At 37.3% G+C, this 26,083-nt stretch overlaps 3 protein-coding genes across 6 annotated transcripts in view; 2 read left to right on the top strand and 1 right to left on the bottom strand.

Annotated features, from left to right (window-relative positions):
* The window catches only part of LOC120412525 (uncharacterized), a 788,684-nt gene that overhangs the window by 361,456 nt on the left and 401,145 nt on the right, over positions 1–26,083 (bottom strand). The window lies entirely within an intron of this gene.
* LOC120412526 (condensin complex subunit 2) lies at positions 19–8,948 on the top strand. The gene is made up of 5 exons (XM_039573023.2): positions 19–248; positions 412–546; positions 3,699–5,201; positions 8,112–8,291; positions 8,350–8,948. The coding sequence occupies exons 1-5, from the start codon at positions 162–164 to the stop codon at positions 8,686–8,688; spliced, it is 2,244 nt and encodes a 747-aa protein (XP_039428957.1). The 5' UTR covers positions 19–161; the 3' UTR covers positions 8,689–8,948.
* LOC120412528 (uncharacterized) lies at positions 9,174–14,014 on the top strand. Of its 4 annotated transcripts, none has more exons than XR_005604821.2 (4): positions 9,174–9,351; positions 13,235–13,525; positions 13,610–13,745; positions 13,815–14,014. XR_005604821.2 is itself a non-coding variant. In XM_039573026.2 (4 exons), exons 1-4 carry the CDS (start codon positions 9,278–9,280, stop codon positions 13,850–13,852), a joined length of 558 nt encoding a protein of 185 aa, XP_039428960.1. In that variant the 5' UTR covers positions 9,200–9,277; the 3' UTR covers positions 13,853–14,005. The 4 variants fall into 4 exon arrangements, 3 of the variants coding, with proteins under 3 accessions (XP_039428960.1, XP_039428961.1, XP_052563964.1); XM_039573026.2 differs by having other exon boundaries at positions 9,200–9,351; positions 13,235–13,544; positions 13,815–14,005; XM_039573027.2 differs by lacking the exon at positions 9,174–9,351 and adding an exon at positions 9,367–9,504 and having other exon boundaries at positions 13,235–13,544; positions 13,815–14,005.

The following is a 26,083-nucleotide window of genomic DNA, read 5'->3' as shown; positions in this document are numbered from 1 at the left end:
TGAGAGGAAATTAAATCGTTGGGATAGTGATTAGTGAGTGCGCGGCGGGATTAGTAAAGATTTAGTGAAATTACGTGCGAACCAACCGGATTAGCGCTTGGTACGGAAATCAACAAGAAATAGTTCCGGATTTTGGCGGCTGGAGAAAAGCAAGCGAAATCATGACGCCAGTTGCCGCGGTAGAATCGCCGCTGCGGCGTTCCGACGCGTCGCGACTCTTCCGGACGCCCCGGGCCGTATCCACCGAGGTAAGCGCCGGCGTGGCCTACTTTGAGTAGAATCGTCCCCCCCTTGTTTTCCAGTTTGATTCTGGCTTGCATCATTTTGCGCATGGCATCCTGTTCTAATTGGGTGGTAAAAGGGAATTTCTTGATTATTCTTTGCTTTCTCCCATTTCTTCCACCCCAACAGGAGGTGAACGACGATGAGGCGGAGCGGAGACACCGGCGCTCGGCGGCGTCCCTCGACGACAGTTCTGTGTCCGGCGGGGCAACCGTCGAGGACAACGAAAACATCAAAATGTGCCTCCAGCTGTACTCGGACAATGTGAGTAAATTAAGGGGGATGTTTTGCATTTGGGACAGTGTTGATTGAACCCTCTACTGACCAATTTCTTTTGATATATTTTTGCCTTCCTCACTTTACTGAGGAAAGGCTATAAAATCACTCGAAAAACGAAATTCTTAATTTGACCTCCTAGACCCACCTTCATGTTTACTTATCGACTCAGAATCACATTCTGAGCAAATCTCGGCACTGGCTGAACCGATTTGGACCGTATTGGTCTCATTCGATCCGTCTTTGGGTCCCATAAGTCACTATCAAAAATTATAAAGTTTAGTTAAGTACTTCAAAAGTTATGCTAAAAAAACGATTGTAGCAAAAGTCCGGAAGATTGTAAAAAGGGTGGTTTTTGTAAGAAATCCCGTCATGTTATACATTTAGAAAGGTATTCGAAAGACCTTTCCAATGAGTTCAAAAGTTAAAAGATCTGACAACCCTATCAAAAGTTATGCGCACTTAAGTGTTATTTATGAACTTTTTAGAGACCGGATCTCATATATTTCGATGAGAACGTTGTCCGGATCTATCATGCGACCTGTCGATGGATAAGTAATCAAAAGACCTTTCCAAAGAGTTCATTAGATTGCAGATCTGACAAACCTATCAAAATTTATAAACACATATGTGCTCTGAATTATGAAGATCTGACTACCCAATCTGATGGTATGAATAATGAATCAAGTTGATAGAACACTGAAAGGTCTGCCCTTGTGTTTCTATTTTGGACAGCATTACCCTCTAAATGTGAGGAAGGCAACAATCACCAAAGGTGGATTAAGTAACTTTTTTTTATTTATTCCGTGCAAATTTAAAAGCAAAAACAGTAACAAGATTTTTTTTACAAACAAAAATAATAATAATAATTAACAGCAAAGAGACCGTTGCAAATATTTTTTGAAGTTTATGTCCCTCGGCTCTGACCTAAGTCAAAGGGGGTGGCAATGAACTCAAAAAAATATAAAATTTAACATTTCAATGAAAAAAGTGTTTTAAAATACATTTTACAGCAGTCCATTTTATTTGCAATCACTAGTTTTGAATAAAATGTAAGTACTAACGAAAACTTTTTTTTCGCAAAAACTGTACATTATAATTTCACAACAATTCATAATATTTTTAATCGAAACCAAACATGCTAAATATAGGTTTTAATGCAGGAAAATGCATTTTAAATTGTTTTCAGTTGATATAACTTCTGTTTCCATTTAACTTTTGAAGTTTGTGTAAAAAGGGTTTTTTTGCCGTCTGATTTTTTGGGCCGATTTTGAAGGAGGGGGGCGATATAAACATTGAAAAATAATTGCAACGGCTTAATATATTTTCTCTCAGAATTTTTGAAGGGAGAAAAAAATTAAACGTTGTTCGGTTTTATGTAAAGAAAAATCTTAGGCGTCGATTTCACGCGAATGGCAATTTTGATAAATAAATAAATTTAGAGAGATATAATTACTTTCAAGTTATTCAGAAAAATATAATCAGCAATAGAAAAAAAACATGATTTTTTAGCTGAGTGCAAAAACTAGCTTTCTTAAAATTCATTTTTTTCAGAAAATGTTTGTTTGTATTTACTTAATAAGACTGGTACAATTTTAGTTTAGGTCACAATGTCACTTAAAACAAATAAAACTTGCTACTCATAAATTTTCTAAAATTTTAAGAGTACTTCTTTCCAATTCTTTTTAAAGATCAAAAATTGGCAGAAAAGTGGATTTTTGGCAATTTTTTAAATCAAACCCCGCCTAAAGGGTTGGGAGGGTTGTAGAGGGATATATGATAAGAATTGCAGAATTCTAAAATTCTGGATCTTTAACAAAATGAAAAACTATTAAATTCTTAAATGCTGCTATTTTCGTCATCATCTTAGTTAACAGAAAATCTGATAACTTTGGAGTATTTTTGGATTTTTGAACACACATTTTAGGTTATAGAAATTGTGGGAAGAAAATGATACAAATTTCATGCTTCGATTTTTCTGAGTGAAACTATGACGATGATCATCGAGTACCTACAAACTGTAGCCCTTAAACACAAAACGAGTTTAATTTATTTTTTCAAAAACTTTCTTTTGTTCTCATAAAAAAATGAAATCAATAAAGTACGAACTAAGAGCATCTCCTCTGCTGCGCTCCTAACTGAGTGACTATTTTATTCACCGACGGCGCTTCTATTTCATTTAATTCACCTTTCCCACACCGGTCGTTGATAAAAAAACGTTGATAATCTGCCAACTCCACCGGGGGTGATAAAGAAAGCTGCTCATTTGGTTTCAAAATAACACAAATAGAATCTTTGGTTGACTGGACACAACTCAGATTGGTCCGGTTTCCCCAGGGAATGTTACGTTGAAGTAACATTGGCAGTACCGTATGAAAACGGGCAAAAAGGGGGACATACTTTATGTTTTTAAACTTAACATTTTTAGTGGACTGGTCACGAAGCATGCCATCTTGGCGCGCTAGGCATAGAAACAACGATGATCGGTAGTCATGGAAACAGCGTGGTTTACTGTGCGTACCTTCTAGTCAAGCACAGTTCCGAGTTGTCCGTGCAGGCGAACAGTTATCTGTTGAGAAAGTTAATCCGTGTGAGAGTGAAAATGGAATTCATCGATTAAGATTCGAGTGATGACGAGCTAACCCTCATGGCGGAAATACTGATCCAGCGCAAAGGCTAACTTGGGCACGATGGACGAAGGCAAGGATGGACTCATCAAGCAAAAACGATTTTCAACAACCTACATTTAAAAAAAATCTGTTAAGTTCAATGCATATTAGTACACTGTGCCTTTTGACGTTTATAGACATGACATACTTTTATACGTTTCAATGGCGATGGACGAAATTACTGAGATTAAACATGATTTTTTTTCTAATCTCCATTTGTAAACTCAACGTTGCAAAAATGAGTTTTTTATACGTGCTTGAAGTGAAACACCCTTTGAAACTACCTTTGAAAACTCTATGTAGAATTTAGAAAAACTAATCTCAGGCACTTAAATCTGAAGTCCGTGACTGGGAAGCGGTTATCTAAATCGCTTAGTGGAGAAACCAACCAAACTCAGATTCAATCACAAGTCAAAAGTTAAAGCAATTTTTATATTTTCTTTTAATTCTATTCCCCCTCTCCCCCCGCAGAAACTAAGCAAAGACAACGCGTGGTCGGTGACGATCATCGACGCCTTCTCGAAGCTGATGTCGCGCCACTCGAGCTCGCTGCACAACTTCCAGGTCGCCGGTTCGACGCTGGAAGCGTCGACGAAGGTGTACGGCCTGCGCGTCGACTCGGTCCACACGGACGTGATGCGGATGTGCTCGGAGCTGACGCGCCAGTCGGCCCGCACGATGGACAACAACCGGGACGGGGGTGAGGATGAGGACGACGAGGATGGTGGCGCGAACAAGGAGAATGACACGACGGTTGGAGGGGGTGGGGGTGAGGGTGCCGGTGGAGCGACACAGGAGAAGGTGAAGAAGAAGCGCGCCCGCAAGCACGTCAGTACGATCACGAAGAACAAGGAGACGATCAACGCGGCGTTAGACACGAACCCGTTTACGGATCCGTTCTTTGCGAAGCTGAACTCGGTGGTGGGGGATGTGAACAGTTCGAGCCGGTTGATGCAGAACATTGTTCCGACGAGGGACGCCGAGTTGCTGCTGAGGATGGACTACAACTTTTGGGACGATTCGGAAGCTCCGGAGTTGGAGTTGGAGGTGGAGGAGACGTACGACAACTGCGAGCTGACCACGGCCACGATGTTCAACGTGAACCGGCAATCGCACAAGCTGCACACGATGCTGGCCGGGTACGTAATTACGGACGCCCCCGCGGAAGATGACGACGATGACGATGCTGCCAACCAATTGAAGGATATTCAGGACGCCCGGGTTCGTGACGCCGAGGACGACCTGCACCCGAACAACCGATCCGCCCTGGAAGTTCAGTTCGACATTGATGCCGAGGTGGAACCGATTCCGGTCGGAGACGCGTACATCATCGATTACGCTTCGGCGGACGCCATGGGCGACGGAGGTGCCGACAACGACGACGAATTCAACGAGGAGGATCATCTGGCTCTGCAAAACTGCCGCGGTCTCAAGCGCAAGACCGTCGTCATCGAGGACATGCGGCCGATCGATTCGTCCTCGATCAACCTGGAATATTCCTACCGCGCCCTGGACAACATCTCCCAGTTCTGGGCCGGTCCGTCCCACTGGAAGTTCAAGCGCTCGAAAGGCCCGTCATCGCTGCGCTTCAGCACCGTAAGCGGTGGCGCCGCCGGTCCGGATGGCAAAGCCACCAAAGGCAAACCGACGACGCGGAAGAAAAAACGCTTCGATGAGCACGTCATCGACGACATCATCAGCGTCGAGGAGGACCTGTTTGTGGCGTACAATCCGCTTCGGCCGACGATCAAGAACATCACCCACCAGAAGAGTATGATCTGCAAAAAGTGGGACTCGAAGAAGCTGAAGCTGCCGACGGATTACCACCTGGAGCGGAACCGGTTCGACGTGAACGCGTACGCGCGGGGCTTGAAGGTGCGGGACTTTGATGCGGCGCCCGAGCCGGATCTACCGGTGGACGACGAGTACGACTACGGCAATCCGGTGGACCAGAACTACTGCAGCAGGGTGATGGTAAGTGGAATGGGGATTTGGGGGAAAAGGTAGAGCAAATGTGGGCATTAAGTGCGCCAACTGTGATGGAAACCATACCAGCAATTATCGTGGATGTGCGCGAGAAAACGTCTTACTTGAGAGAACTAGGAATATTATGCACAGGGTGGCCACTCAAGTCGGGAAATCGGGAAAGTCGGGAAAAAGTCGGAAATTCGCCAAAATCCGCCAAAAATCGGGAAAAAGTCGGGAATTAATGATTTTTTGTCAAAAAGTCGGGAAAAGTCGGGAATTGTGAGCATACTTGTTTGAAAATTATTTTTTAACTCTTTAATAATTTTGTAATATTTTGTACAATTTTCAAATTGAATTCACTCATTTCTACTCTAGTAACTTACTTTAAATTTAAGGTTCTTTTCACTATTTTACTATGCCGGGACCGTGGTGTAGGGGTAAGCGTGATTGCCTCTAATCCAGTCGGCCTGGGTTCGATTTCAGATAGTCCCGGTGGCAAATTTTGAGACGAGATTTGTCTGATCACGCCTTCCGTCGGACGGGAAGTAAATGTTGGCCCCGGACTAACCCAAAAAGGTTAGGTCGTTAGCTCAGTCCAGGTTTAGGAGTCGTCTCCCTGGCAGGGTTGATGAATAGACACACACGAATTTTCTAAGTGTACTTTGATTTGGCTCTGCACATGACAAATTGCTGAGCAGTGCGCGTGCTTATATTTAAATTACAGTTTTAAACACAGCCACATCCTTTTTAATCAACGAACTCGATGAGAGTTGGTCCAAGCTCAAACTGGTGTGATAAAATGGCCTTATTAGTAAACGGTTCTCAAAACCCCAGTACTTCAAAAACATGAAACATGTTTTCGGTTAAATTTGTAGAGCGCAGATTATAAAAAAAAGCTATCGCTTTGCCGTCGTTGGAACCAAGAGGCCAGTCACAGAGCATCCACCTTGCCACTGATTTGTCGGACTAAGTAGCATGAATCAGTAAAAGGACTACAACCCGTAGTTTAGTGGTCGACCACCCTCAGCCCTTACCTTCAAAGTAGGGTTACTTGCATAAGCAAGTGCTGGGGCCGCCACTGAGCTATGACGAATAGCCAAGACGCCTACCTGTTGGAACTAGCAAAGTCCGCTGGTCATCCATAAACCCGGAACCGGCATGAAGTTCAAAAACGAAACCATCCGCGCAAATCAGCGATGGAAACTGCATCCGGCAACTTAAGACAGGATTATCGCAACCAACAACAGGCCTCAGAACCGGCAAATAACACTCCCGGCTAGATTGTAAAGTCGATTTGATTTGCCGTCGAATTTTCCATTAATTTATGTGTTTTATTCTCAATCTAAAACATAAAAGAGCTTTTTAATGTTAAAAATTATTATTTTACAAACCTTATTTATTGTAGTTTCAAAAAAATCCGCTTGAAATAAGCACACGTGCAGTTATGTGCTTGTCAAGTGACGTGCTTACCAGAAAAGTAAGCACGAGAAAAGAAAAAAGTGACGTGCATCACCATAGGCACTGAAAAACATGCGTGCTTGGTGACGACTTGATACCCGTCTCCTATGATTCAAGCACGACACCGTGCATATCAATCAACCCTGCTCCCTGGGTCCTGTCTCGGTGGAGTCGCTGGTAGGCGTTTGGACTCACATTCCAAAGGTCGTCAGTTCGAATCCCGGGGTGGATGGAAGCTAAGGTGTAAAAAGAGGTTTGCAATTGCCTCAACAATCAAGCTCTCGGACACCTAGTTTCAAGTAGGAATCTCGCCATCGAGAACTCCAAGGAAATGCTGTAGAGCGAAAATTTGATTTTTTTTTTCACTATTTCAATATATTTGAGTATGGAAAAGCTGATTAAGACATTCAAAATCTTTATGAATATTGGAGTCTTTTTTTATTAATGAAATGATCGTTATTAATTTTTGTTCATAAAACAAGAGGTAAAGTTAATGAAAAACTAATATAATAATAGAGCCTAATGGCCGGCTTAGAATTATGATTCTATTTCATTTTGTCAGATAATTGAATATTTAAACTTGAGTTTGGCAATGGTTTTTTTTTTGGGTATATATTTGTAATTGTTTTACTAAATTCATTAAGTTGTTTAAAATATGTTTTTTTTTCCAAATGTTGCCCTTGATCTTTTTTTTTGTGAGTATGGGTAAATCACCTACCATAGATAAAGCTTGATTTTCATTTTGCGGAAAACTTAAATATCGAAAAAAATCCAAAATTGAAAAACATTTTTACGTTTTAAAAACATAAAGAAAATATTGAAATTGCAAAAAAAAATCCATTTTACATTTGGGTTTTTTTTAATTCATTGAGATTTTTTTTTGGTGGTTAATATTGACTTTTCTTATAGACAGTTTTTGTTTGAGATCATTCATTAAATAAGAAATGCCTATTTTTTGAGCATTCTGGAAAAGTCTGGAAAAAGTCGGGAATTTGAAAATGGAATTTGAGTGGTCACCCTGTATGCAGTATTTAAAAATGCATTGATTCTGCGCCCGAAATATGTGCTTCCCTGACACCGACGTGAATATCAAATACTACAGGATATAAGCAAAACACACTCATTATTTTGACAGTTGACACATAGGTTATTTTTTTTTTCATTAAATCTTTCAAATATAAATTTTGGTCTGATTGCGACAACATTTCCAAGACATTTTGCAATTTTGTTATGCTATTTAGTCAAGCTGTCGTTGGTTTGACTTTGTACTTCACTTGCTAGGATTACATCATCTGCTTCTTCACGTCCGTGTTTGGGAAGTGCATTTTGTGATGTTGAAATTTTTCGATAAAGGACCACAAAATTCACGCTGCGGAATGCATTTCGAACACCTTGCATTGTTTTGAAAGTGTTTCTTTTCATAATTATCAACACAATATTTGGACCGTTCTTCCGCAGAACGAAGCCGGCGACGACGTCGCGGAACACCAGGGTGCGGGCGGATTCGGCGACGCAGCCGCCGACGACCATCACACCTTCGACGACCTCGCCGGGCCCGCGTCCGTCTCGGGCGGCGGCACCACCCTCAACACCAGCCTCGACTTTATACCCACCGAGTTCCAGGGCGCGCCCGATAAGGTGAGAATCAGTCAAAAAGTGAAGTTTTATCAAATTTTAATGAGGCTTTTTTGTTCAGGTGGCCAAAATCAACATTGCGTACGCGAAAACGGCCAAAGTGGTGGACATGAAGCAGCTCAAGTCGTGCTGCTGGCGGCTCATCACCGAACAGGTCTGCGCGACCCAAGCCACCCCCAGCGAAGAAGGCGACGCCACCACCGCCAGTGAAGCACATTCCGGCAAGGCTCGGTTTTCGGAAATCTACCGCGAGCTGCCTCACATCCTGTCCAAGACGATGAGCGAGAACATCTCCAAGTCGTTGGCGTTCTACTCCGTGCTGCACCTGAGCAACGAGCGGTCACTGCGGCTCGTGCGGCAGGACGACCTCGAGGACTTTCAGATACTGGCGCCGGTGTAGAGGGCGTAGAATTGCGTAGATTAAGCACCTGATTTGGGTTTCCGCGAATGAGGAGAAGGCCGGCTGGTTGCCTGTCTGAGTCGTGGGCGAGCAAAGTTTTACAATAAGTAACATGTATAATAGCAAACTGTTGATAGAGTATTAGTTTTGTAAATGCTGCTGTCGGCGTTGTTTCCCTCGGATGGAACGGAAAAGAAATTGTCATGAGGCCAACAGAAGAAATTGCGAGAGGCGTCAATATATTTTGAACTATTATCATATTTGTCGAACTTGAGGATTACTTCTGGAGCTTCGAAAATCCATTAAACGATTCACTAATATTTATTTCAGGGCTGCTGAGACGGGCGATTCCAGCTCTGACCCCGACTCCGACTGCACAGTCCTTGTTTAATTACAAGAGTGCAGAGAATTAGAAGACGCCTTGGCATTGAATGCTACATTTCACCACTGCAAAAACCGACTTTTCCTGACAGCTGAAAGATCCTAACCTTATCTTATCCGAATACCTTGTCTTTTTACAGCTCTTGTTGTGAAAGAAGTGACATTTTGAGCGTACCTCGTCGTTCACGTTAAGAAGAGCTGGACCACAATGTCAATATTCTCGCCTTTAATTGGAATTAGTTTTTTGCATCAAATTTTAGAGCAGACTTCAATTGCAAGCAGGTAAAACAAACGGCTTATGTTTGGTACATCCAAAGTTAGTCGATTCTTGCGTGACATCTTTTTATGTTACATACTAGCAATGAAGTCTTCTCAGTAGATTCGAACAGTTCAAGCTATCAACACCTTCTTCGTTCTCGGAATTAATTGTGCCAGGTTGAGTGTAATTTTTATGCAAATCTGTGCTCACTACAGGCTAACTTGTTGTTATGGAACTTTTCGGCAGCCGCGTTAGTTTATTTTTAGCCCCAGTGTTTCATTCAGAAAAAATGTTTCGAACAAAATGAGATTTGTTTAAACGTATCTATTAATCGTGACTCATTTTTTTATTTCAACGCGTTATCAACGAATTTATTTGGTGCGTTATGTTGCGCGACAACATCACGTTGCACCATGTGGGCTACATGCATTGAGGCGTTTAAGATTAGATAACATTTCTATCTAAGTTTCTGTCCAATGCGAGTGTTGTTTTTTCGTCCATTACGCTATAAGAACGCTTCCCTAGCCCACAAAGTTATCCAGCCATCCACCAACTTGTTCGACGCCGCGCTGAGTGACCGCATGAAGCTTCGTAATTTGTCGACTCACGATCGAGATTTCTCGATAGTAAGATTACGACTTACTATCGACAAATCTCGATCTACAAATTACGACTTACCATCGAGAAATTATGATCGTAATTTTACTGTTGAGAAATCTTGATCGTGGATCGTTAGATCGTTATTTTAATACCATTTTTTGAGTATTTTTTTAAAATTTAAATAGAATATTTAAAAAGAAAATCTACGTTAATTTTTTAAATGTAAAAAAAAACAATTAATTAATTTCTTTTTCATTTAAAACAATTTAAAAAATTAAACAATTCCTTTTTTAATTTTTTTTTTAATTTTTTTTATTTTTGGTGTTTTTAAAAAAAATTAAGGTTTTAAAAATTTAAAAAAAATTAATTTTTTTATAAATTTGAAACTTAAAAATTCTTTAATTTTTTTGAAATTATTTATTTTTTTTTATTTTTTATTGATATTTTGAATTTTAATATTTTTTTGATCTTGAAATTTTTGAACAATTTTGGAGTTTTTGAATTTTTTGAATATACCTGCTGATCTTTTAAATTTTCTGATTTTTCTTTAAATTTTTAAATATTTTGAATTTTGAAATATTTTGATTGCTTTGAATTTTTTGAGTTTTTATAATTTTTAGAATTGTTTTGGAATTGTTAAAATTTTTAATTCTTTTGAAAATTTTGAATGTTAAGAATTTTTTGCATTTATTTTTTTTTTATTTTTTAAATTTATATTTTTTTGAAATTTTTGATTTTTTTTAATTTGTGAGCTTAAGAATTTTTTAAATTTTTGAAAATCTTTGATTCGCTTTTGAATTGTTTAGTTTGTTTATTGAATCTTTTGCTATTTTTTTTGAATTTTCTTTGCATTGTTCCATTTTGTTGAGCTTTTTTTCAAATTTGTGGAGTTTTAGATATTTTGGAATTTTTTAAAAGATTTCTAATCTTTATTTTTTTGAATTTTGAATATTTAGAATTTTTGATTGTTTGAAATTTTTCAAATTTCTGTTTTTTTTAATTTTCGATTTTTTTTTTAATTTTTCTGAAATTTTTAATTTTAAAAATTTGAATAGTTTAAAAAATGTCAAAAATAGAAAATAATAAAAAAAAATTAAGCAATAAAAAAATTCAAAAGTTTTTTTTTAATTTGAGTTTTTGAATTTTTGAATATACCTTCCGATCTTTTTAATTTTAAATTATCTGATTTTTTTTAATTTTTCAATATTTAGAATTTTTTAAATATTTGAATTTTGAAATATTTTGATTGCTTTGAAATTTTTTAGTTTTTTATAATTTTAAGAATTGGTAAATTTTTAATTCTTTTGAAAATTTTGAATATAAAGAATTTTTTGAATCTAATTTTTATTTTTTTTTAATTTATAAATAAATTTTTGTGCTTAAGAATTTTCCAATTTTTTGGAATTCTTTGATTCGCTTTTGAATTGTTTTGTTTGTTTATTGAATCTATTGCTAATTTTTTTTGAATTTTCTTTGAATTGTTCCATTTTGTTGAGTTTTTTTTTAATTTGAGGAGTTGTAGAATTTTTAGAATTTTTGTAAATCTTTATTTTTTTTTAATTTTTTTTTTCAAATTTCTGTTTTTTATTTGAATTTGTTATTTTTTTGATTTTTTTGAAATTTATAAAAATATTGAAATTTAAAAAATTGCACTTTTTAAAACTTTTGAATTTTTTTGGATTTTTTTTGCTTTAAATTTTTTATTTATTTTTTAAATCTCAATCTACAAATTACGACTTACCATCGAGAAATTATGATCGTAATTTTACTGTTGAGAAATCTCGATCGTGGATCGAGAAATAACGAACGTTATTTTTAATACCATTTTTTGAGTATTTTTTTTAAATTTAAATAGAATATTTAAAAAGAAAATCCACGTTAATTTTTTAAATGTAAAAAAAAACAATTAATTAATTTCTTTTTCATTTAAAACAATTTAAAAAATTAAACAATTCCTTTTTTAATTTTTTTTTAATTTTTTTTATTTTTGGTGTTTTTAAAAAAAATTAAGGTTTTAAAAATTTAAAAAAATTTAAATTTTTTATAAATTTGAAACTTAAGAATTCTTTAATTTTTTTGAAATTATTTATTTTTTTTAATTTTTTATTGATATTTTGAATTTTAATATTTTTTTGATCTTGAAATTTTTGAACAATTTTGGAGTTTTTGAATTTTTTGTATATACCTGCTAATCTCTTTAATTTAAAATTTTCTGATTTTTCTTTAAATTTTTAAATATTTTGAATTTTGAAATATTTTGATTGCTTTGAATTTTTTGAGTTTTTATAATTTTTAGAATTGTTTTGGAATTGTTAAAATTTTTAATTCTTTTGAAAATTTTGAATGTTAAGAATTTTTTGAATTTTTTTTTTAAATTTATAATTTTTTGAAATTTTTGATTTTTTTAATTTGTGAGCTTAAGAATTTTTTAAATTTTTGAAAATCTTTGATTCGCTTTTGAATTGTTTAGTTTGTTTATTGAATCTTTTGCTATTTTTTTTGAATTTTCTTTGCATTGTTCCATTTTGTTGAGCTTTTTTTCAAATTTGTGGAGTTTTAGATATTTTGGAATTTTTTAAAAGATTTCTAATCTTTAGTTTTTTGAATTTTGAATATTTAGAATTTTTGATTGTTTGAAATTTTTCAAATTTCTGTTTTTTTTTAATTTTCGATTTTTTTTTATTTTTCTGAAATTTTTAATTTTAAAAATTTGAATAGTTTAAAAAATGTCAAAAATAGAAAATAATAAAAAAAATTAAGCAATAAAAAAATTCAAAAGTTTTTTTTTAATTTGAGTTTTTGAATTTTTTGAATATACCTTCCGATCTTTTTAATTTTAAATTATCTGATTTTTTTAATTTTTCAATATTTAGAATTTTTTTAAATATTTGAATTTTGAAATATTTTGATTGCTTTGAATTTTTTTAGTTTTTTATATTTCTTAGAATTGGTAAATTTTTAATTCTTTTGAAAATTTTGTATATAAAGAATTTTTTGAATCTAATTTTTATTTTTTTTTAATTTATAAATAAATTTTTGTGCTTAAGAATTTTCCAATTTTTTGGAATTCTTTGATTCGCTTTTGAATTGTTTTGTTTGTTTATTGAATCTATTGCTAATTTTTTTTGAATTTTCTTTGAATTGTTCCATTTTGTTGAGTTTTTTTTTAATTTGAGGAGTTGTAGAATTTTTAGAATTTTTGGAAATCTTTATTTTTTTTTATTTTTTTTTCAAATACAAGTACAAAAAGTGTCAAACGAAAAAGTGACCAACCACCGGTAGTTGAATGTATGTTTCTAATTCCAGTTTAACCATGGGCCAACCAATGTCCCGTCCCGAGCCGCGCATGGCTACACTGATTGCACTGGTGCAAGGTGCCAACAGGGCAGCGAGGCGTATCCAGAACTCCAACCCCCACGACATTCAGGTAGCAGAACGGTACAACGACCTGATGCACCTTAGGAGGGCATTCAACAGAGTGATGCTGAGGCAGATGAGTAGCGAGATTATACGGGACGAAGATTTGGCCGCCGATAGGGAAACGTTCGAACAATATTATTACGAAGCGAGGGAAATTCTGTGGAGACTCCTGGAAAGGTACAACCGGAACCCTAGGGTATGTGTTTAAGGTTCGGTCGAAAATCAGAAAATAGATAAAATATCTGTAAACCAATTTCATAGGAACGTACCGATCTGGAAAGAGAACACATAGGAGAGCACATTGAGCCGCCACCACTACGTTTACACGTTTTGGAAACACTTGTTGGCGCTACATGGAGGATCGCATTTGACGTTACCAGTGGCAGTATGGACTTCCGTAAGTGTACACCATTACGTAGTTGAAAAGGTAAATCTCAACCTATTTTTGTTTTTTTTTCTTTTTCAGGCTACGAACCTCAACAGACAAATGTTCTACCCCGCTAACAAAGAGCTTTTTTATGTTTATGAGATGTCATGTTGACAAAGCTCATTAAGCCGAAATTGTTGCATTCTCTATTTGTAAGAGGGCCTATAACCTATGCGATTCCCTTTGTTTATAGGGCCTTTTCAAATAAATCTCTGGTAATAAAATAGAACATACACTCAAAACAGAACTATCTCTTAAAATGGTACCACCCTGTTTTATTTTCCCCGTCTTCACTCCTGTCAAAATCAGTAAAAATACGGCACCCATTTCAACGGAGACGACAAGAGAACCTAAAGTAATTGGAGAAATCCGCCACGATGAGCACGGGTGCCGTTTGTCTGCCTGCAATGCTGGAGGCTTTGGTCCATGACTCGTGGTTCCGAATCAAATTTACATCCGTCCACTATCCTCAAGAGCTTGTAAACAAAGCCGTGGAGTGTTTACTAGCCGGACTGACCGGGTGCTGGAACTGCCGGAACATATCGAAGTTGACTTAATAGCTGTCGGCCACCATTGCTAGTACCAACCACTAGTGTCTTCCTTTTATCTACAAGGACTTCGCCGCCCTGGGCTCCTAAGTGTATGAGAGTATGGCACGGAGCGACGGCGCCGAATACCCATATTTACACAAAGAATTTTAGAGCGCCCGCCGCGGGATTCGAACCGGCGACCTCTGGATTGTGAGTCCAGTGCGCGGTCCGATTGATCCACACGGGCGGGACTATCCGGAACATATCCTCCTCCGGGATTCTGCTCCACTTTCTTCTCTGATGACAGCTCGGAGGTCTCTTCCACCTCGATCCGTCAAACAGCTCGAGGCCCGCAACGTTACCCTTAGCACGCACGTTACACACTTCTGCTCCTTAAATGCTGTCAAACTGCAATGATAACCCTTGATTGACAGCTTTAATTTTCAACCGGGGCTACTGCGCCGGTTGTCATCATGGTCGTCGCCGCTTGCTGTGAATCCGTCATTCAAATCATAACAAAATTTTAATATCTGACGCGCGCGCTTTGATTTCCGTTGCAAATTCCGGAAGTTGGTCTGTGTGTCACACCGGATCCGGTTGATGCGCTGACGACGAAACGAATAAAACGCCGGAAAATGTAGGCAAACTTGCTGTTGCTGCTACAGCGACGAAGGGTGCCCCGAATTTTAATAAATTTAAATTCGTTGCGTGAAAATCAAAGTCAGATAAAAATTACAACCGAGTGGTGATAAAAAGTTGGCAGGAATCTCGTTCCAAAGGGAACCACCGCGTTATTGCTGTTGGTTTCCGACCTTTTGGGTGAGAGGAGAAAAAGACATTAAATTTATGGAAATGTGGAACGAAAACATTTTCGCTATTTCCCACTTTTGAATGCATATCCAAAGAAGGATGAAATTAAATTCGCACCCCTCGGTTGCACTAGAAAACATAGAAAAGATAAAAAAGCAAAAAAAAACAGATTTCTTCACAAATGCAACCCATCAAAAAATGATATTGAAAATTCATTTCCTCACTTGAGTATTTCAAGCAAACTTTCGTCATTTTTGCTGATTTGATGTAAATTTTGCCCGTGGTTGCTCCGTAATGTATGCAACCGGTTGCCACCCCTTAAGGGGTGCTTTTGTTGCTGTTTGTGGTTTGCCATCACCCCCCAGATAGGGGTTGCGGAGATAGGTCATGTTCTGTGATGAAATGAACATTCCAGCTTCTGTGGAAAGCAGCATCAACATGACGCGTCACAGGTGTTTATGGGCTCGGTGCTCTCTCGGAAATTTCACCCCTCCCTTTTGGGTTCATGTTTATCTTTTTATTAAATCGGAAGGATCTTGAGTGATATTCGCAACTGTGGATATTTTTATCTTTTTTTGTTGGGTTTTTTGGTACTCACGAAAACATTGAAATTTCATTGACATTTCATTGAACATTGAGATTTCTGAGTGTCCACGTGGTTTATGGATGGTCCCAAACAAAAAAAAAACATATTTTCATTTCCAATATCAAAGCACACCAAGACACGATGGCCTAGTGGTTAGCATTTTTGCTTGCTACTTCAAAGGACGGGGGATCGAACCCCGACTCGAGCGACTTTGATTTTTCGTTCATGTTCAGAGTTTTAAGATTAATATTTCCTAAACTTTCTCGTTGGGAGCAGATGGGAATCGAACCCAGGACCATTCGCTTACAGAGCGAATACCGTAACCAGTCAGCCACGACCGCTCCTCCCCTGATGACGGTAATAGAATATCGTGAAAATAAAACAGAGCTTAGAAAAAACTGTAATGTTCTTAAAATGTGATTTAAAAAATCAATTATACTATTCATTTAATCTTGAGTAAACCAAGCTTGAATCTAAAAATTTCTTTCAAGGTATACAATTAAAAAAATGTATTACCGCGAATGGAAATATTACTCAATAATTTTATTTTCCTAAGAAATACTGTTATTGATACTCTAAAAAGCAATTTATTTTCAGAATATTTTTCTAGAATCCAATTGAATTCAATTTTTTATTCTATATTCTGATTGTTTGCTCCTCCAGTCAATAATATATTGACTCAGGAAAGAAAATGTTTCAACTGAATGTTACTTTTAAATGAATGTTTGCATTTAATTGTTTATAAAGGGACCATCCATAAATCACGTGGACACATTAGGGGGGGGGGGGGGGGTATGGCGATTGTCCAAGCACCATACAAAAAAGTTTATTTTTGTATGGACAATTGTCCACGATGGGGAGGGGAGGGGGGGCGGGGTTGAGATTTCCGAAAAAGTGTCCACGTGGTTTGTGGATGGTCCCAAAAATAAATCAATTCAATTCAAAAAAATCTCTGAATCCTTTACAAAATACATCACAATTTCAGTCAACTTTTTAAAAAATTTTGCTGAAAAGCCAAAATTTGTAAAAAAATAAACTTTTTCTTTCTGGTAAGGGAATAACTGCAATCAAACAATTTCCATACCCTTTTCCATCTTTTTTGTATGGAGAGTGCCCCCCTACGTCACGAATTTCTTCACGCTGTCCGCGAAATCGTGAAAATTCACTAATCCTATAACGTCTTGATTCGAAATCCGGAGACTTAGTAGCTGGGTGCGGAAAAGTGGTTCGCAAAGCGGCCTCAATTTAGGACTGTCAAAGCGGAACCAATTTGCTGTTCGCAAAATGATACCAAGGAGTGGCAAGTATTGTAATCGATCTATAATTTATTTTGTCGGTGGCGTCGAGTTTTTGAGATATTCGAAGTAAACAAAATCTTGAGAAGAGGGTAGAAATCGAGATTGGGTAAATTCGTAGCTAACATTTCAATGAGCTCTTTGGCTCTCGCAAAACTTTATGACGCTTTTGGAAATGTTAGCGACGAATTATCAATAACTATGAATGACACATGCCAAATAATATTGAATAATCTCACTCCAACATTATCACTGCGCTTCGAAGATACACAATCTCGGAACTTCGATTCGGTTGTTTTTCTGATGCACAAAACCACCCACTTCTGTCGCAATATTTCGTCACGTGGAAATCAAAACAGGCATCTATTGGCCGCCCATCGATTAGTCTACGAACTAAGAAGGTCGAAGCCCTTAATTTTTCGACGAAAATTTAAACATGAATCAAAAATCAAAAAAAGTCATTTCATCAGCAACAAATAGGTCACGCTTGAGCTTGAACCGGGGGGATGGCAACCCTATTCCGACCAAAGCAAACTGACAACAGTCGACATTAGCACGGTTGTCAAATGAGAGCCCACAACAAAAGCACTAGCTGTCAAATGGTAGCCCATAACAAATCATTGTTTGGGTTTTTTATTTTCAAATTTCCCGCAATTCAATCGATAAATACCTGAAAAAAAACACGTGAATTGTGTTGCTGATGGCAAATTCTATCATATCCTTGGAGATTCCATCCCAATATTGGCTGAAAATTCATATCGAAAAAAGTGATTTTTCTGTTTACCTTTTTTGCTTTTTTTCTTTTGGTCGATCAAACAGTGCGCCCGTACACTGTGAATCGGCATTACACATTTTTCAGTTTGGTTTTACACATTTGCATGGGACTTTTGAGTTTAACCAGGATAACACACTTCGTGTTACCAAAGTAATATGAATAATACTGATTCTGAGTGTTTGTTATCTGAACTTCCAAGATGGCGGCTTCTTCGCTACCCCCTGGCTTGAACATAGCCTGCCACTTTGTTTATGTTTACAGTTGTAGTGCAGATGTATTAGTGGGGAGCATTCGAAAATCACGTTACGCATTCTGTCTTTTCAGCACCCAGCTTAGTAGCATATCATTTTTGTTATAACTGCCAAAAATCATGTAACAATTTCTGCTTTGCTTCCCGGACTTTCCGATCTCTTAAAAAAATATTTAAATTTTTTTTAAACCCTGACTATCATTTTAAAAGGGCGTAATATTGAGTGTTTGGTCCGTTTTAAATGTTAGTCTTGATTTTAAATTTTTGAAAATATTTTTTTCGAAAAGATCGGAAAATTTCACGAATGTTTCATATTTTAAGATTGTCAATCGGACCATTAGTTGCTGAGATATCGACGTTAGAAAATAGTGGGTTGTTTGGGTGAGACTTGAAAAACATCAATTTTCGTGTTTTTGAACCTTTGCATGGCAATATCTCAGCAACTAAGGGTCGTATCAACAAAGTTCAAGAAAGCAAAATATAGAGAATTTTCTCAGCTCTTATTTTTTTTCAGAGGTGGGCAAACATGTGCACTAATTTAAAAAAATGAAAAATTGCGACTATTCTCAAAAAAGTTACCTAAAAATGGATTTAACTTGAAACGATGCTCTTTATCCAGGGGGGCGACATCTATATCTCACTACAGGCAGCTCGCCCGTAGCCAACACAAGCTGTCAACTTCGGCACCAGAACAAAAGGGAAATGTCAACTTCGGCTCCAGCACAACAGCTGTTCGTTATGGAACCAAAACAAAGCAACTGCGCACTGTAAAAAAAATACAAAAACTGCAGGCATAAAATGGAAATAAAGTAACTATTGTTTTTATGTAAAATTTTACCGCAATGTACGTTTAAAAGTTAGTGTATGTTTGTGAGATGATTTTTATCAACTTATTTGCAAAATAAATTACTAAGGTTGGGATTATTAAGCACACATCGGGCCGATGACCACATTCAAAGTTGTACTTTTATCACATGAAACGTTAAACTTAACTACTGTGTAATTTGTGTCCTAAAATGAAGCTTAGATTGCTGATATTATTGTTTACAGCGATAAAGCTTATTTTTCTGAGTACAATGACCCTTTGTACGACCACAAAGAGTTTAAAATGGATTTTTAAATCAATTTTGAAAAATTAACCTCGCTGTCCTTCTTGACAGAAAAGTTCCTACTTGACAGCTCGTTCCAAGGGGACCATAGTTTTTCCATCGAAAAAATGTTGTCTTGTCATTTTTTTTGCATTAAAATGAAAAAAAAAGTGATCAGAAATGGATTTTAATCGTGTTTTTTACCGTTGTACTTAAATATTGACATTGGACTTTAGTACCCAATTCTTATAACAAAAATTTAATTATTAAAAAAAGAAATATTTTTGTTTTCACTGTGCGCAGTTTGCACTCGTTATCAATCTCAATCACCCAAGATGGCGGTCTTTAGCATCCCCCTGTCTTTATCAAAATATCACTTAATTACTTTTTGATTGCAAATTTGATTTTACATCGAAAAATTAAGTTGAAAATTTGTTGCGGCCAATATTTCGATTTTTTGAAAAAATTAGTAGTGATTAAAAAATGATAACTCGGGAAAAGATTTTTTGCACAACCAGGAAATTTCTGAAAAGTTGGCATTTGATGTCCTCTAAGACATATCAGAAAATGAAAAAAAAAATAGATTTTTTTTGCAAATCAAGTTTTGGTGACAAAAAGTTAAATAAAAAATCACAATTTTTTTACCGTGTATCATTTTTTTTCCAGTGTTGCCCGTATCCGTATTTGCCGAAGACACCAAATCGATCAAAAAATTACAATCAAAAAATTTCTTCAAAAGATACAGATTTTTGAATTATCATGCATCATTTTTGTATGGACAGCTGCCAAATTTGTATGGAAAATTATATGGACAAGCTAACGATACAACATGGCTTTTCGATTCATGTGCAGTAAATAATGGAAAACACAATTTTCGATTAAAATATATGCGATTTTCAACGATGTCACAACATTCCCCTTATCCAAAGGGAGAATCTGCACCATGTGTAACGGATTTCATGCCTTCACTCCGAACGATTTAGAATCGCCCTCTTCCACCTCCTCCTCTATAATTCCCTCAGCAGTTGTTCTGACAACGGATTCACGGGAGCAGGAAATGATTTCGATACGAAATATTCATACCTTATTTCTTATTTAATATCAAATTTTTTTGTTGTTGCTATTGCAAATCCCCTAGCGATGTAAAAGTTGGCTCGTTCCGTCCATCGGTTGTCGACCCTCCGGAAACGAGCTGCCGAGCATATGTGAAACGTTCCGCCGACGAGGACTGATGGGAACCCGGGCGGTGGCAGAAGCTCATTTTTCATACGGTTTAATATGTAGGACGGTGACGGCGTAGAAACAGTGATTCGATTTCTGTCTTTCTCACTTTGCCATTTTCCTGCCCGGCACAGACAATTGGACGAAAATGGGATGTTAAATCAGTTTTGGAGAAATTTAATGTTGATTATTAAAAAAATATATTTCTGTAGAAAATGAAATTCAAAAAAAAAACTAAAATAAATTTGTCTTTGCCCCAAGACACGACCAAGCAAATCCTGTGAGGTGAGGTGAGGGTGCTGTACCGTCCTGGGTGAAATAACGAGGCAATAAAATCGGGAACATCGATCTCGCCGGCTCCCAGAGACTTGGGTGGGTGGAACATTGCACTCTAACGAACTCAATCTGTTTACAGCATCCAGCAGAGAGGACGGCGGCCAGGATGCAGCACGTCTGTCTATTTCTTCATTATTCAAACATTGATCTGTTTTAATGTCAGATTATTGAATAAAGTAAGACATTTGCAGCAGAAGCTGCTAAGCACAAGTTGCATACATGTGGGCGTGGGAGGGGGGTAAGGAGCTAACACTGATGCTCTTATGCTCGTTTGCGGGGCATTAAATCAAGTTAAGTTAGGTTAGGGAGAAGTACGGAGGGTGAGGGGAAATCTGCTCTTGGTGTAGCCCTGCAATAAAGTGATTGATGTTGCACAACCGACTGTAATAAACCCGATAACGTATGGTCAAAGGATGAGCTGCATAATAATGGTGAAAACTCAAAGAGAGAAAGCTGTTGCTGCTGCTGGGTCACAGTTGCAACGGGTTTCAGTTTCAGTTGAGAGATATTTATATCCCTAGTTAGGATGGGAGTATATTTCTTAATTATCGGGACGATTGAATTTAGAGTTTCACATTCGATCAGTTTAGAGTACCGTTGAAATAATTCATAGAACGAGGCGATCTAATGATTTACCAAAGAGTAGTTTTCTAGATTGGGACCCTCCCATCGACCACGTGGACTGCCGCTCTAATTGAGTCCGTCCCATATGTAAAAACAGCAAGCCGAGAAAAACGCAAGTCAAATTTGTCCCGCCCGTAAGGTTACGTGTTAGAATTTCACGAAAAAGTGAATTGTCTATGGTTTTCTGGAACAAAGTACAAACTGCATCATTAGTTCAATATTGACGAAATTACATATAGGACGGACTTGATTTGCGCGGCAGTGGACTCCATGCGGAATTTATGTGGAGATTTTCCCTTGTCTCCTTTAAAAAGTGGAGCATAAAACTTCCCGTCTTCCAAATCCCTTTTCCCTGTCCTTGGTGGAGATGGGAGCGACCGAGCTTCCGTGGCCGTGAGGTTACGGGTTTCGCCTTGTAAGCGGAAGGTGATGTGTTCGATTCCTGTCGGGCTTGGCAAAGTCAGAACTCTTCACAGAGTAAATCTGCTCACTGGGAATACTGACCGGGTTTCGACTATCGACGTGTTGAAATTCCAATCCAGAGGTTGTGAGTTCGATGTTTGTACCGGGATGATGAAGAATAAAAAAATAGATTTTGCATCATCATGGCTCAAAAGATGTATTTTTTAATCTCCTATAAGGCCGATGCAAATATTTAAAAAAGTTTTTGTCCCTCGGCCCTGGCCGAGGTCAAGGGGGGGGGGGGCAAAAAAATAAAAAAATATAAAAATTTAAATAACAAGCCATAGTCTTCACATTTAAATGAAAAAAGTGTTTTAAAATACATTTTACACTAGTTCAGTTGTTTTGCAATCTCTTGTTTTCAAAAAATCTAAGATCTGACAAAAAGATTTTTTAATAAACCCAAACATGCTAAAAATGATTTTAAACGCAGAAGAATGTATTTTGATTTGATTTCAGCTGGTTGCACTTGAATTTTCATTGAAATTTTGAAGTTTATTGTAAAAATATTTTTTTTGCCCCCTGATTTTTCGGGCCAATTTAGAAGGGGGGGGGGGGGGGGTGACAAAAACTTTTAAAAATATTTGTACCAGCCTAAAATAAAAAAATCGAAAATAAAAAAAAATCGAAATTCAACGTACTGTAAAACGGGGTGACTTTGATAGCCGGGGTGACTTTGAAAAGATTGAGATTTTTCCGCAAAATGAAGAGTATAAATTAAATATGAACGGAATGGTATGGGTTCATAAGTAAAAAAGTATTCAAAGCACTTCTAAAAGAAGCTTTCATAAAAGTTTAAAACTGTTAAAAAGTTATTTGACTATAAATAAATAAAAAATGTTGATGAATAGCATGATTTTAATACTCTCAAAATGTCATGAATTTCTCGTAAAAAAGAATACCGATTCTATAGATAATTTTCCGCTAGGTGAAAATAAAATATGTTTGTAAATAATAAATATTTTGTGTTTTTGAAGCATTTTTTTTTAAGAAAACTTCAAATTTATCCAGCTTTTTAAGCGAAAATGGCGTTCGAATAGTGAACGCCCGAAATGTCAAAATCACGCAGTGGTACCAACATTACGAAAAAAGTGTGCAATGGCATGACAGCCACATTTTTTTTCTAATGTTGGTGATCTTGCGCGATTTTGACATTTCGGACGTTCAACATTCGAACGCCATCTTCGCTTAAAAACCTGGATAGGCATTTCCAGTAGAACAAATTTCATACACAATGTGAAAACTTTTGATTTGTGCTTCAAATTCAGTTTTAATTGCAATATGAATCGGTAAATATAAGCAAAACTAGTTTTAACGGATTCTGGGCTAAATTGTGAGTTTTTAACAATTTTACCTAAAATGTATATGTATTTAAATAAAAAGTTTTTAAACTTCGTTGACTGAATATAAACATTGATATTTTTTTCTTAAAAACTATATCAGCAAACTTAGTGATGGTACATTTGACGTAAAAATAAAGTTTGCACACATTACATTTATAACGTTTATTATCCGAATTCCGAGATTTTTTATATTTTGTCTCGGGAATTCCCGAAATCGAAAAAAAAGTTTAGGTCTGGAAATTCCGATTTTGTTGTGGAAATAGATGAACAGTTGAATACTCAGTAATTGCTAAGAATTTTAAAGCATTGAAATTTGTATTTGGCATAAATTTTTCGTTTGCAGATTTCGTTTCGGTAACAGAGCGCTTCAAATATTTTCTATTGAGTTTTATTCATTTTTTGCCTTCCTCACCTCAATGAGGAAAGGCTATAAAATCACTCGGAAAATGAACTTCTCTATTCGACCTCGTAGACCCACCTTTACGTATACCTATCGACTCAGAATCAAATTCTGAACAAATGTCTGTGCGTGTGTATGTCTGTAAGTCCGTGCACCGAAAAATATGCACTCGATTATTTCCGGACTGGCTGAACCGTTTTGGTCTCTTTGATCCGTTTTGGGGTCCCACAAGACCCTAGTTAATATTGTTCGGCCCGATCGTCCAGTCCCCTACGTTGTGCATTACTGCGGGGACGTCCGGAACAAGAAACGAAACGAATATTACGACGGCGGACGAAGACAACGGGTGTCAAAACGCAACAGAACGAATTTATTTCACACAAATTACAATCAACATTCAAAACAATAACAAGTCAAGCAGACGTCAGTTGCCACCACTGACGTCTCTTTCGTACTCACCCCCCGTGCGACGGGGGGTGATAAATAGTCACCGATAATAGGGTCCGCGACCCAACAAATATTATGAAGTTTAAAAAAGTACTTCAAAATTATGCCAAAAAAATGATTTTAGCTAAACTTCGGAAGATTGTAAAAAGGGTGTGTTTGTAAGAAAACCCGTCATGCTATATACTGTCAGAAAGGTATTTGAAGGACCTTTCCAACGCGTTCAAAGGATTTTAAATCAAATAAACCCATCAAAAGTTATGATCACTTAAGTGTTATTTATACACTTCTTTGAGGCCGGATCTCACATATTTTGATGAAAAAGTTGTCCGGAGTTGTCGGACTCATCGTTGGATAGGTATTCAAAAGACCTTTCCAACAAGCCCAAAAGATTTAAGATCCGACAACCCTATCAAAAGTTATAAGCACTTTAGTGTTTTAATACACTTTTTTTGAGGCTGGATCTCAGATATTTTGATAGAAAATAAGTGTTATTTATACACTTTTCTTAGGCTGTGTAGTGTATTCACTTTATGAATGCGAGGAAGGCACCAACCACCAAGTTGGATTAAGTAACGTTTTTTGTTAATGGTTTGGTATTATATTTACATATATTTAGGATTTTCAATCCCAGGAATTTCCGGGATTTGATAATTATTTTTCCCGTTTCCCGGGACATTCAGAACCCGGGATAATTGGACGTCCTACATTGATAGTAGTAGTAGTTTCCAATATTCAACAAATATGATTAAGCGCGCCCTTTATTTATTTGTCCTGTTAGTTTGTTATTAATTTTAGTTTCACATTCCCGATCCCTTTGAATTGCATAAAAGTAGTTTTTTAATCAATTTTAAAACAAATGTTTGTCATAACTTTTCATCCATGCCAAACACAAATAATAATGATTTAATTTTCTTCTCCCCAATCTGTTTGATATCCAAATCAGAACTTTTCTTGCAAATCGTCCTAAACGGCTCTACAAATCCGTTTGATTACAGTTGGCAACGGCCGGGGACGGCACCCTCAGCAGGGGGTTCGTGCCTTTCTCCAATTCCAAAACCGGCCACACGGTTAACTTGCAGCAGGACACACATCCCCTCAGTCGGTGCACAGCATATATTCAAGTCTCATTTAGAGGGATTTTGTCACGCTGCTGCCACACACTCGATGCTGACGATGACGTTGATTGGGAAATATGTTACTGGCCTCGCACTAATCCGCTCAATCTCCAGGACTTGGGGTGCCAAAAGTTAGGTCCAATAGCCCAATTCAAATGTGAAGTCTGTAACGAGGTTCAATTTGGCAGCTATCCTGAAAAGGGATGGACCGTCTTTGGAGAGGGGGATTGAGACGCTGTCACACCCACCGAGATTAACTGCATAATGCAGGGGATTTGTTGTTGATGATTTTGGGCGCAATTTAATGAAGCAACAAATACACCGCATGTGAGTGAGAGCGCGCCAAAATGTGCCACGGAGAAAGGACATGGGGCGTTTAGCTGGAAATTTATGTCTGACATACAACATTGTAGTAGCAAAACATTACAGTTACAGTTTATATCCATGGTTTGAATATTTTAAATGAACTGCATGATTTTTCCTTAGAATCCATCTTATTGACCTTTAGAAACTATTCTGATTGACCAAACTCACCGTAATCATCATCATCATTCCGTAAAAGAAGGACCTTATGGTGCTGCGGTCACGCTAGTTTTCGACATTCCAGCACATTCATTGAAAAGAAAAAGTTTTCAATAATCGACCACCACCATGACCACCGCAGCACTGGCATCGTCCACACATTACGTGCCCTGGACGTGTGTCATATTTTTTGGGCGGACCAAATAGTGTCCCAATCTGCAGCTGGTGTGCAATTGTGGATCATTGTAGGGAAAAAAGGACGATGATTTTTTTTATTCCACAAATTTTCATGACATTCTGCGGAACAAACCTCGAACTGATCTGACGCCCTATCGAGCTGACCAGCTGGTGATCCCAGGAGAAGGTGGTCCTTTCTCCATTTACGGTCAACCAAGCGAACCGTATGAATTTTCTATCGAAAATTTACCGCCAAAGCTCCGCTGCATTTATTTGCGGTCGATTCTGTCTGAGGCTTTTGTTGGGGAGTCGGAGAAGAACAGCAAA

The sequence above is a fragment of the Culex pipiens genome, chromosome 2 (genome assembly GCF_016801865.2).
Source record: "Culex pipiens pallens isolate TS chromosome 2, TS_CPP_V2, whole genome shotgun sequence".
NCBI lineage: Eukaryota > Metazoa > Arthropoda > Insecta > Diptera > Culicidae > Culex > Culex pipiens.
Note: the sequence above shows the minus strand (reverse complement) of the source record. Positions and strands in the feature narration are given on the sequence as shown.

What these genes read in the sequence shown, in the direction of transcription:
- LOC120412526 (XM_039573023.2), top strand. Translation starts at nt 162, where the DNA reads ATGACGCCAGTTGCCGCGGTAGAATCGCCGCTGCGGCGTTCCGACGCG. An exon ending in TCCAGCTGTACTCGGACAAT is followed by an intron (nt 547 to 3,698) that starts GTGAGTAAATTA and finishes CTCCCCCCGCAG; the next exon opens with AAACTAAGCAAAGACAACGC. An exon ending in ACTACTGCAGCAGGGTGATG is followed by an intron (nt 5,202 to 8,111) that starts GTAAGTGGAATG and finishes GTTCTTCCGCAG; the next exon opens with AACGAAGCCGGCGACGACGT.
- LOC120412528 (XM_039573026.2), top strand. Translation starts at nt 9,278, where the DNA reads ATGTCAATATTCTCGCCTTTAATTGGAATTAGTTTTTTGCATCAAATT. An exon ending in CAGACTTCAATTGCAAGCAG is followed by an intron (nt 9,352 to 13,234) that starts GTAAAACAAACG and finishes TTCTAATTCCAG; the next exon opens with TTTAACCATGGGCCAACCAA. An exon ending in GGTACAACCGGAACCCTAGG is followed by an intron (nt 13,545 to 13,609) that starts GTATGTGTTTAA and finishes CCAATTTCATAG; the next exon opens with GAACGTACCGATCTGGAAAG.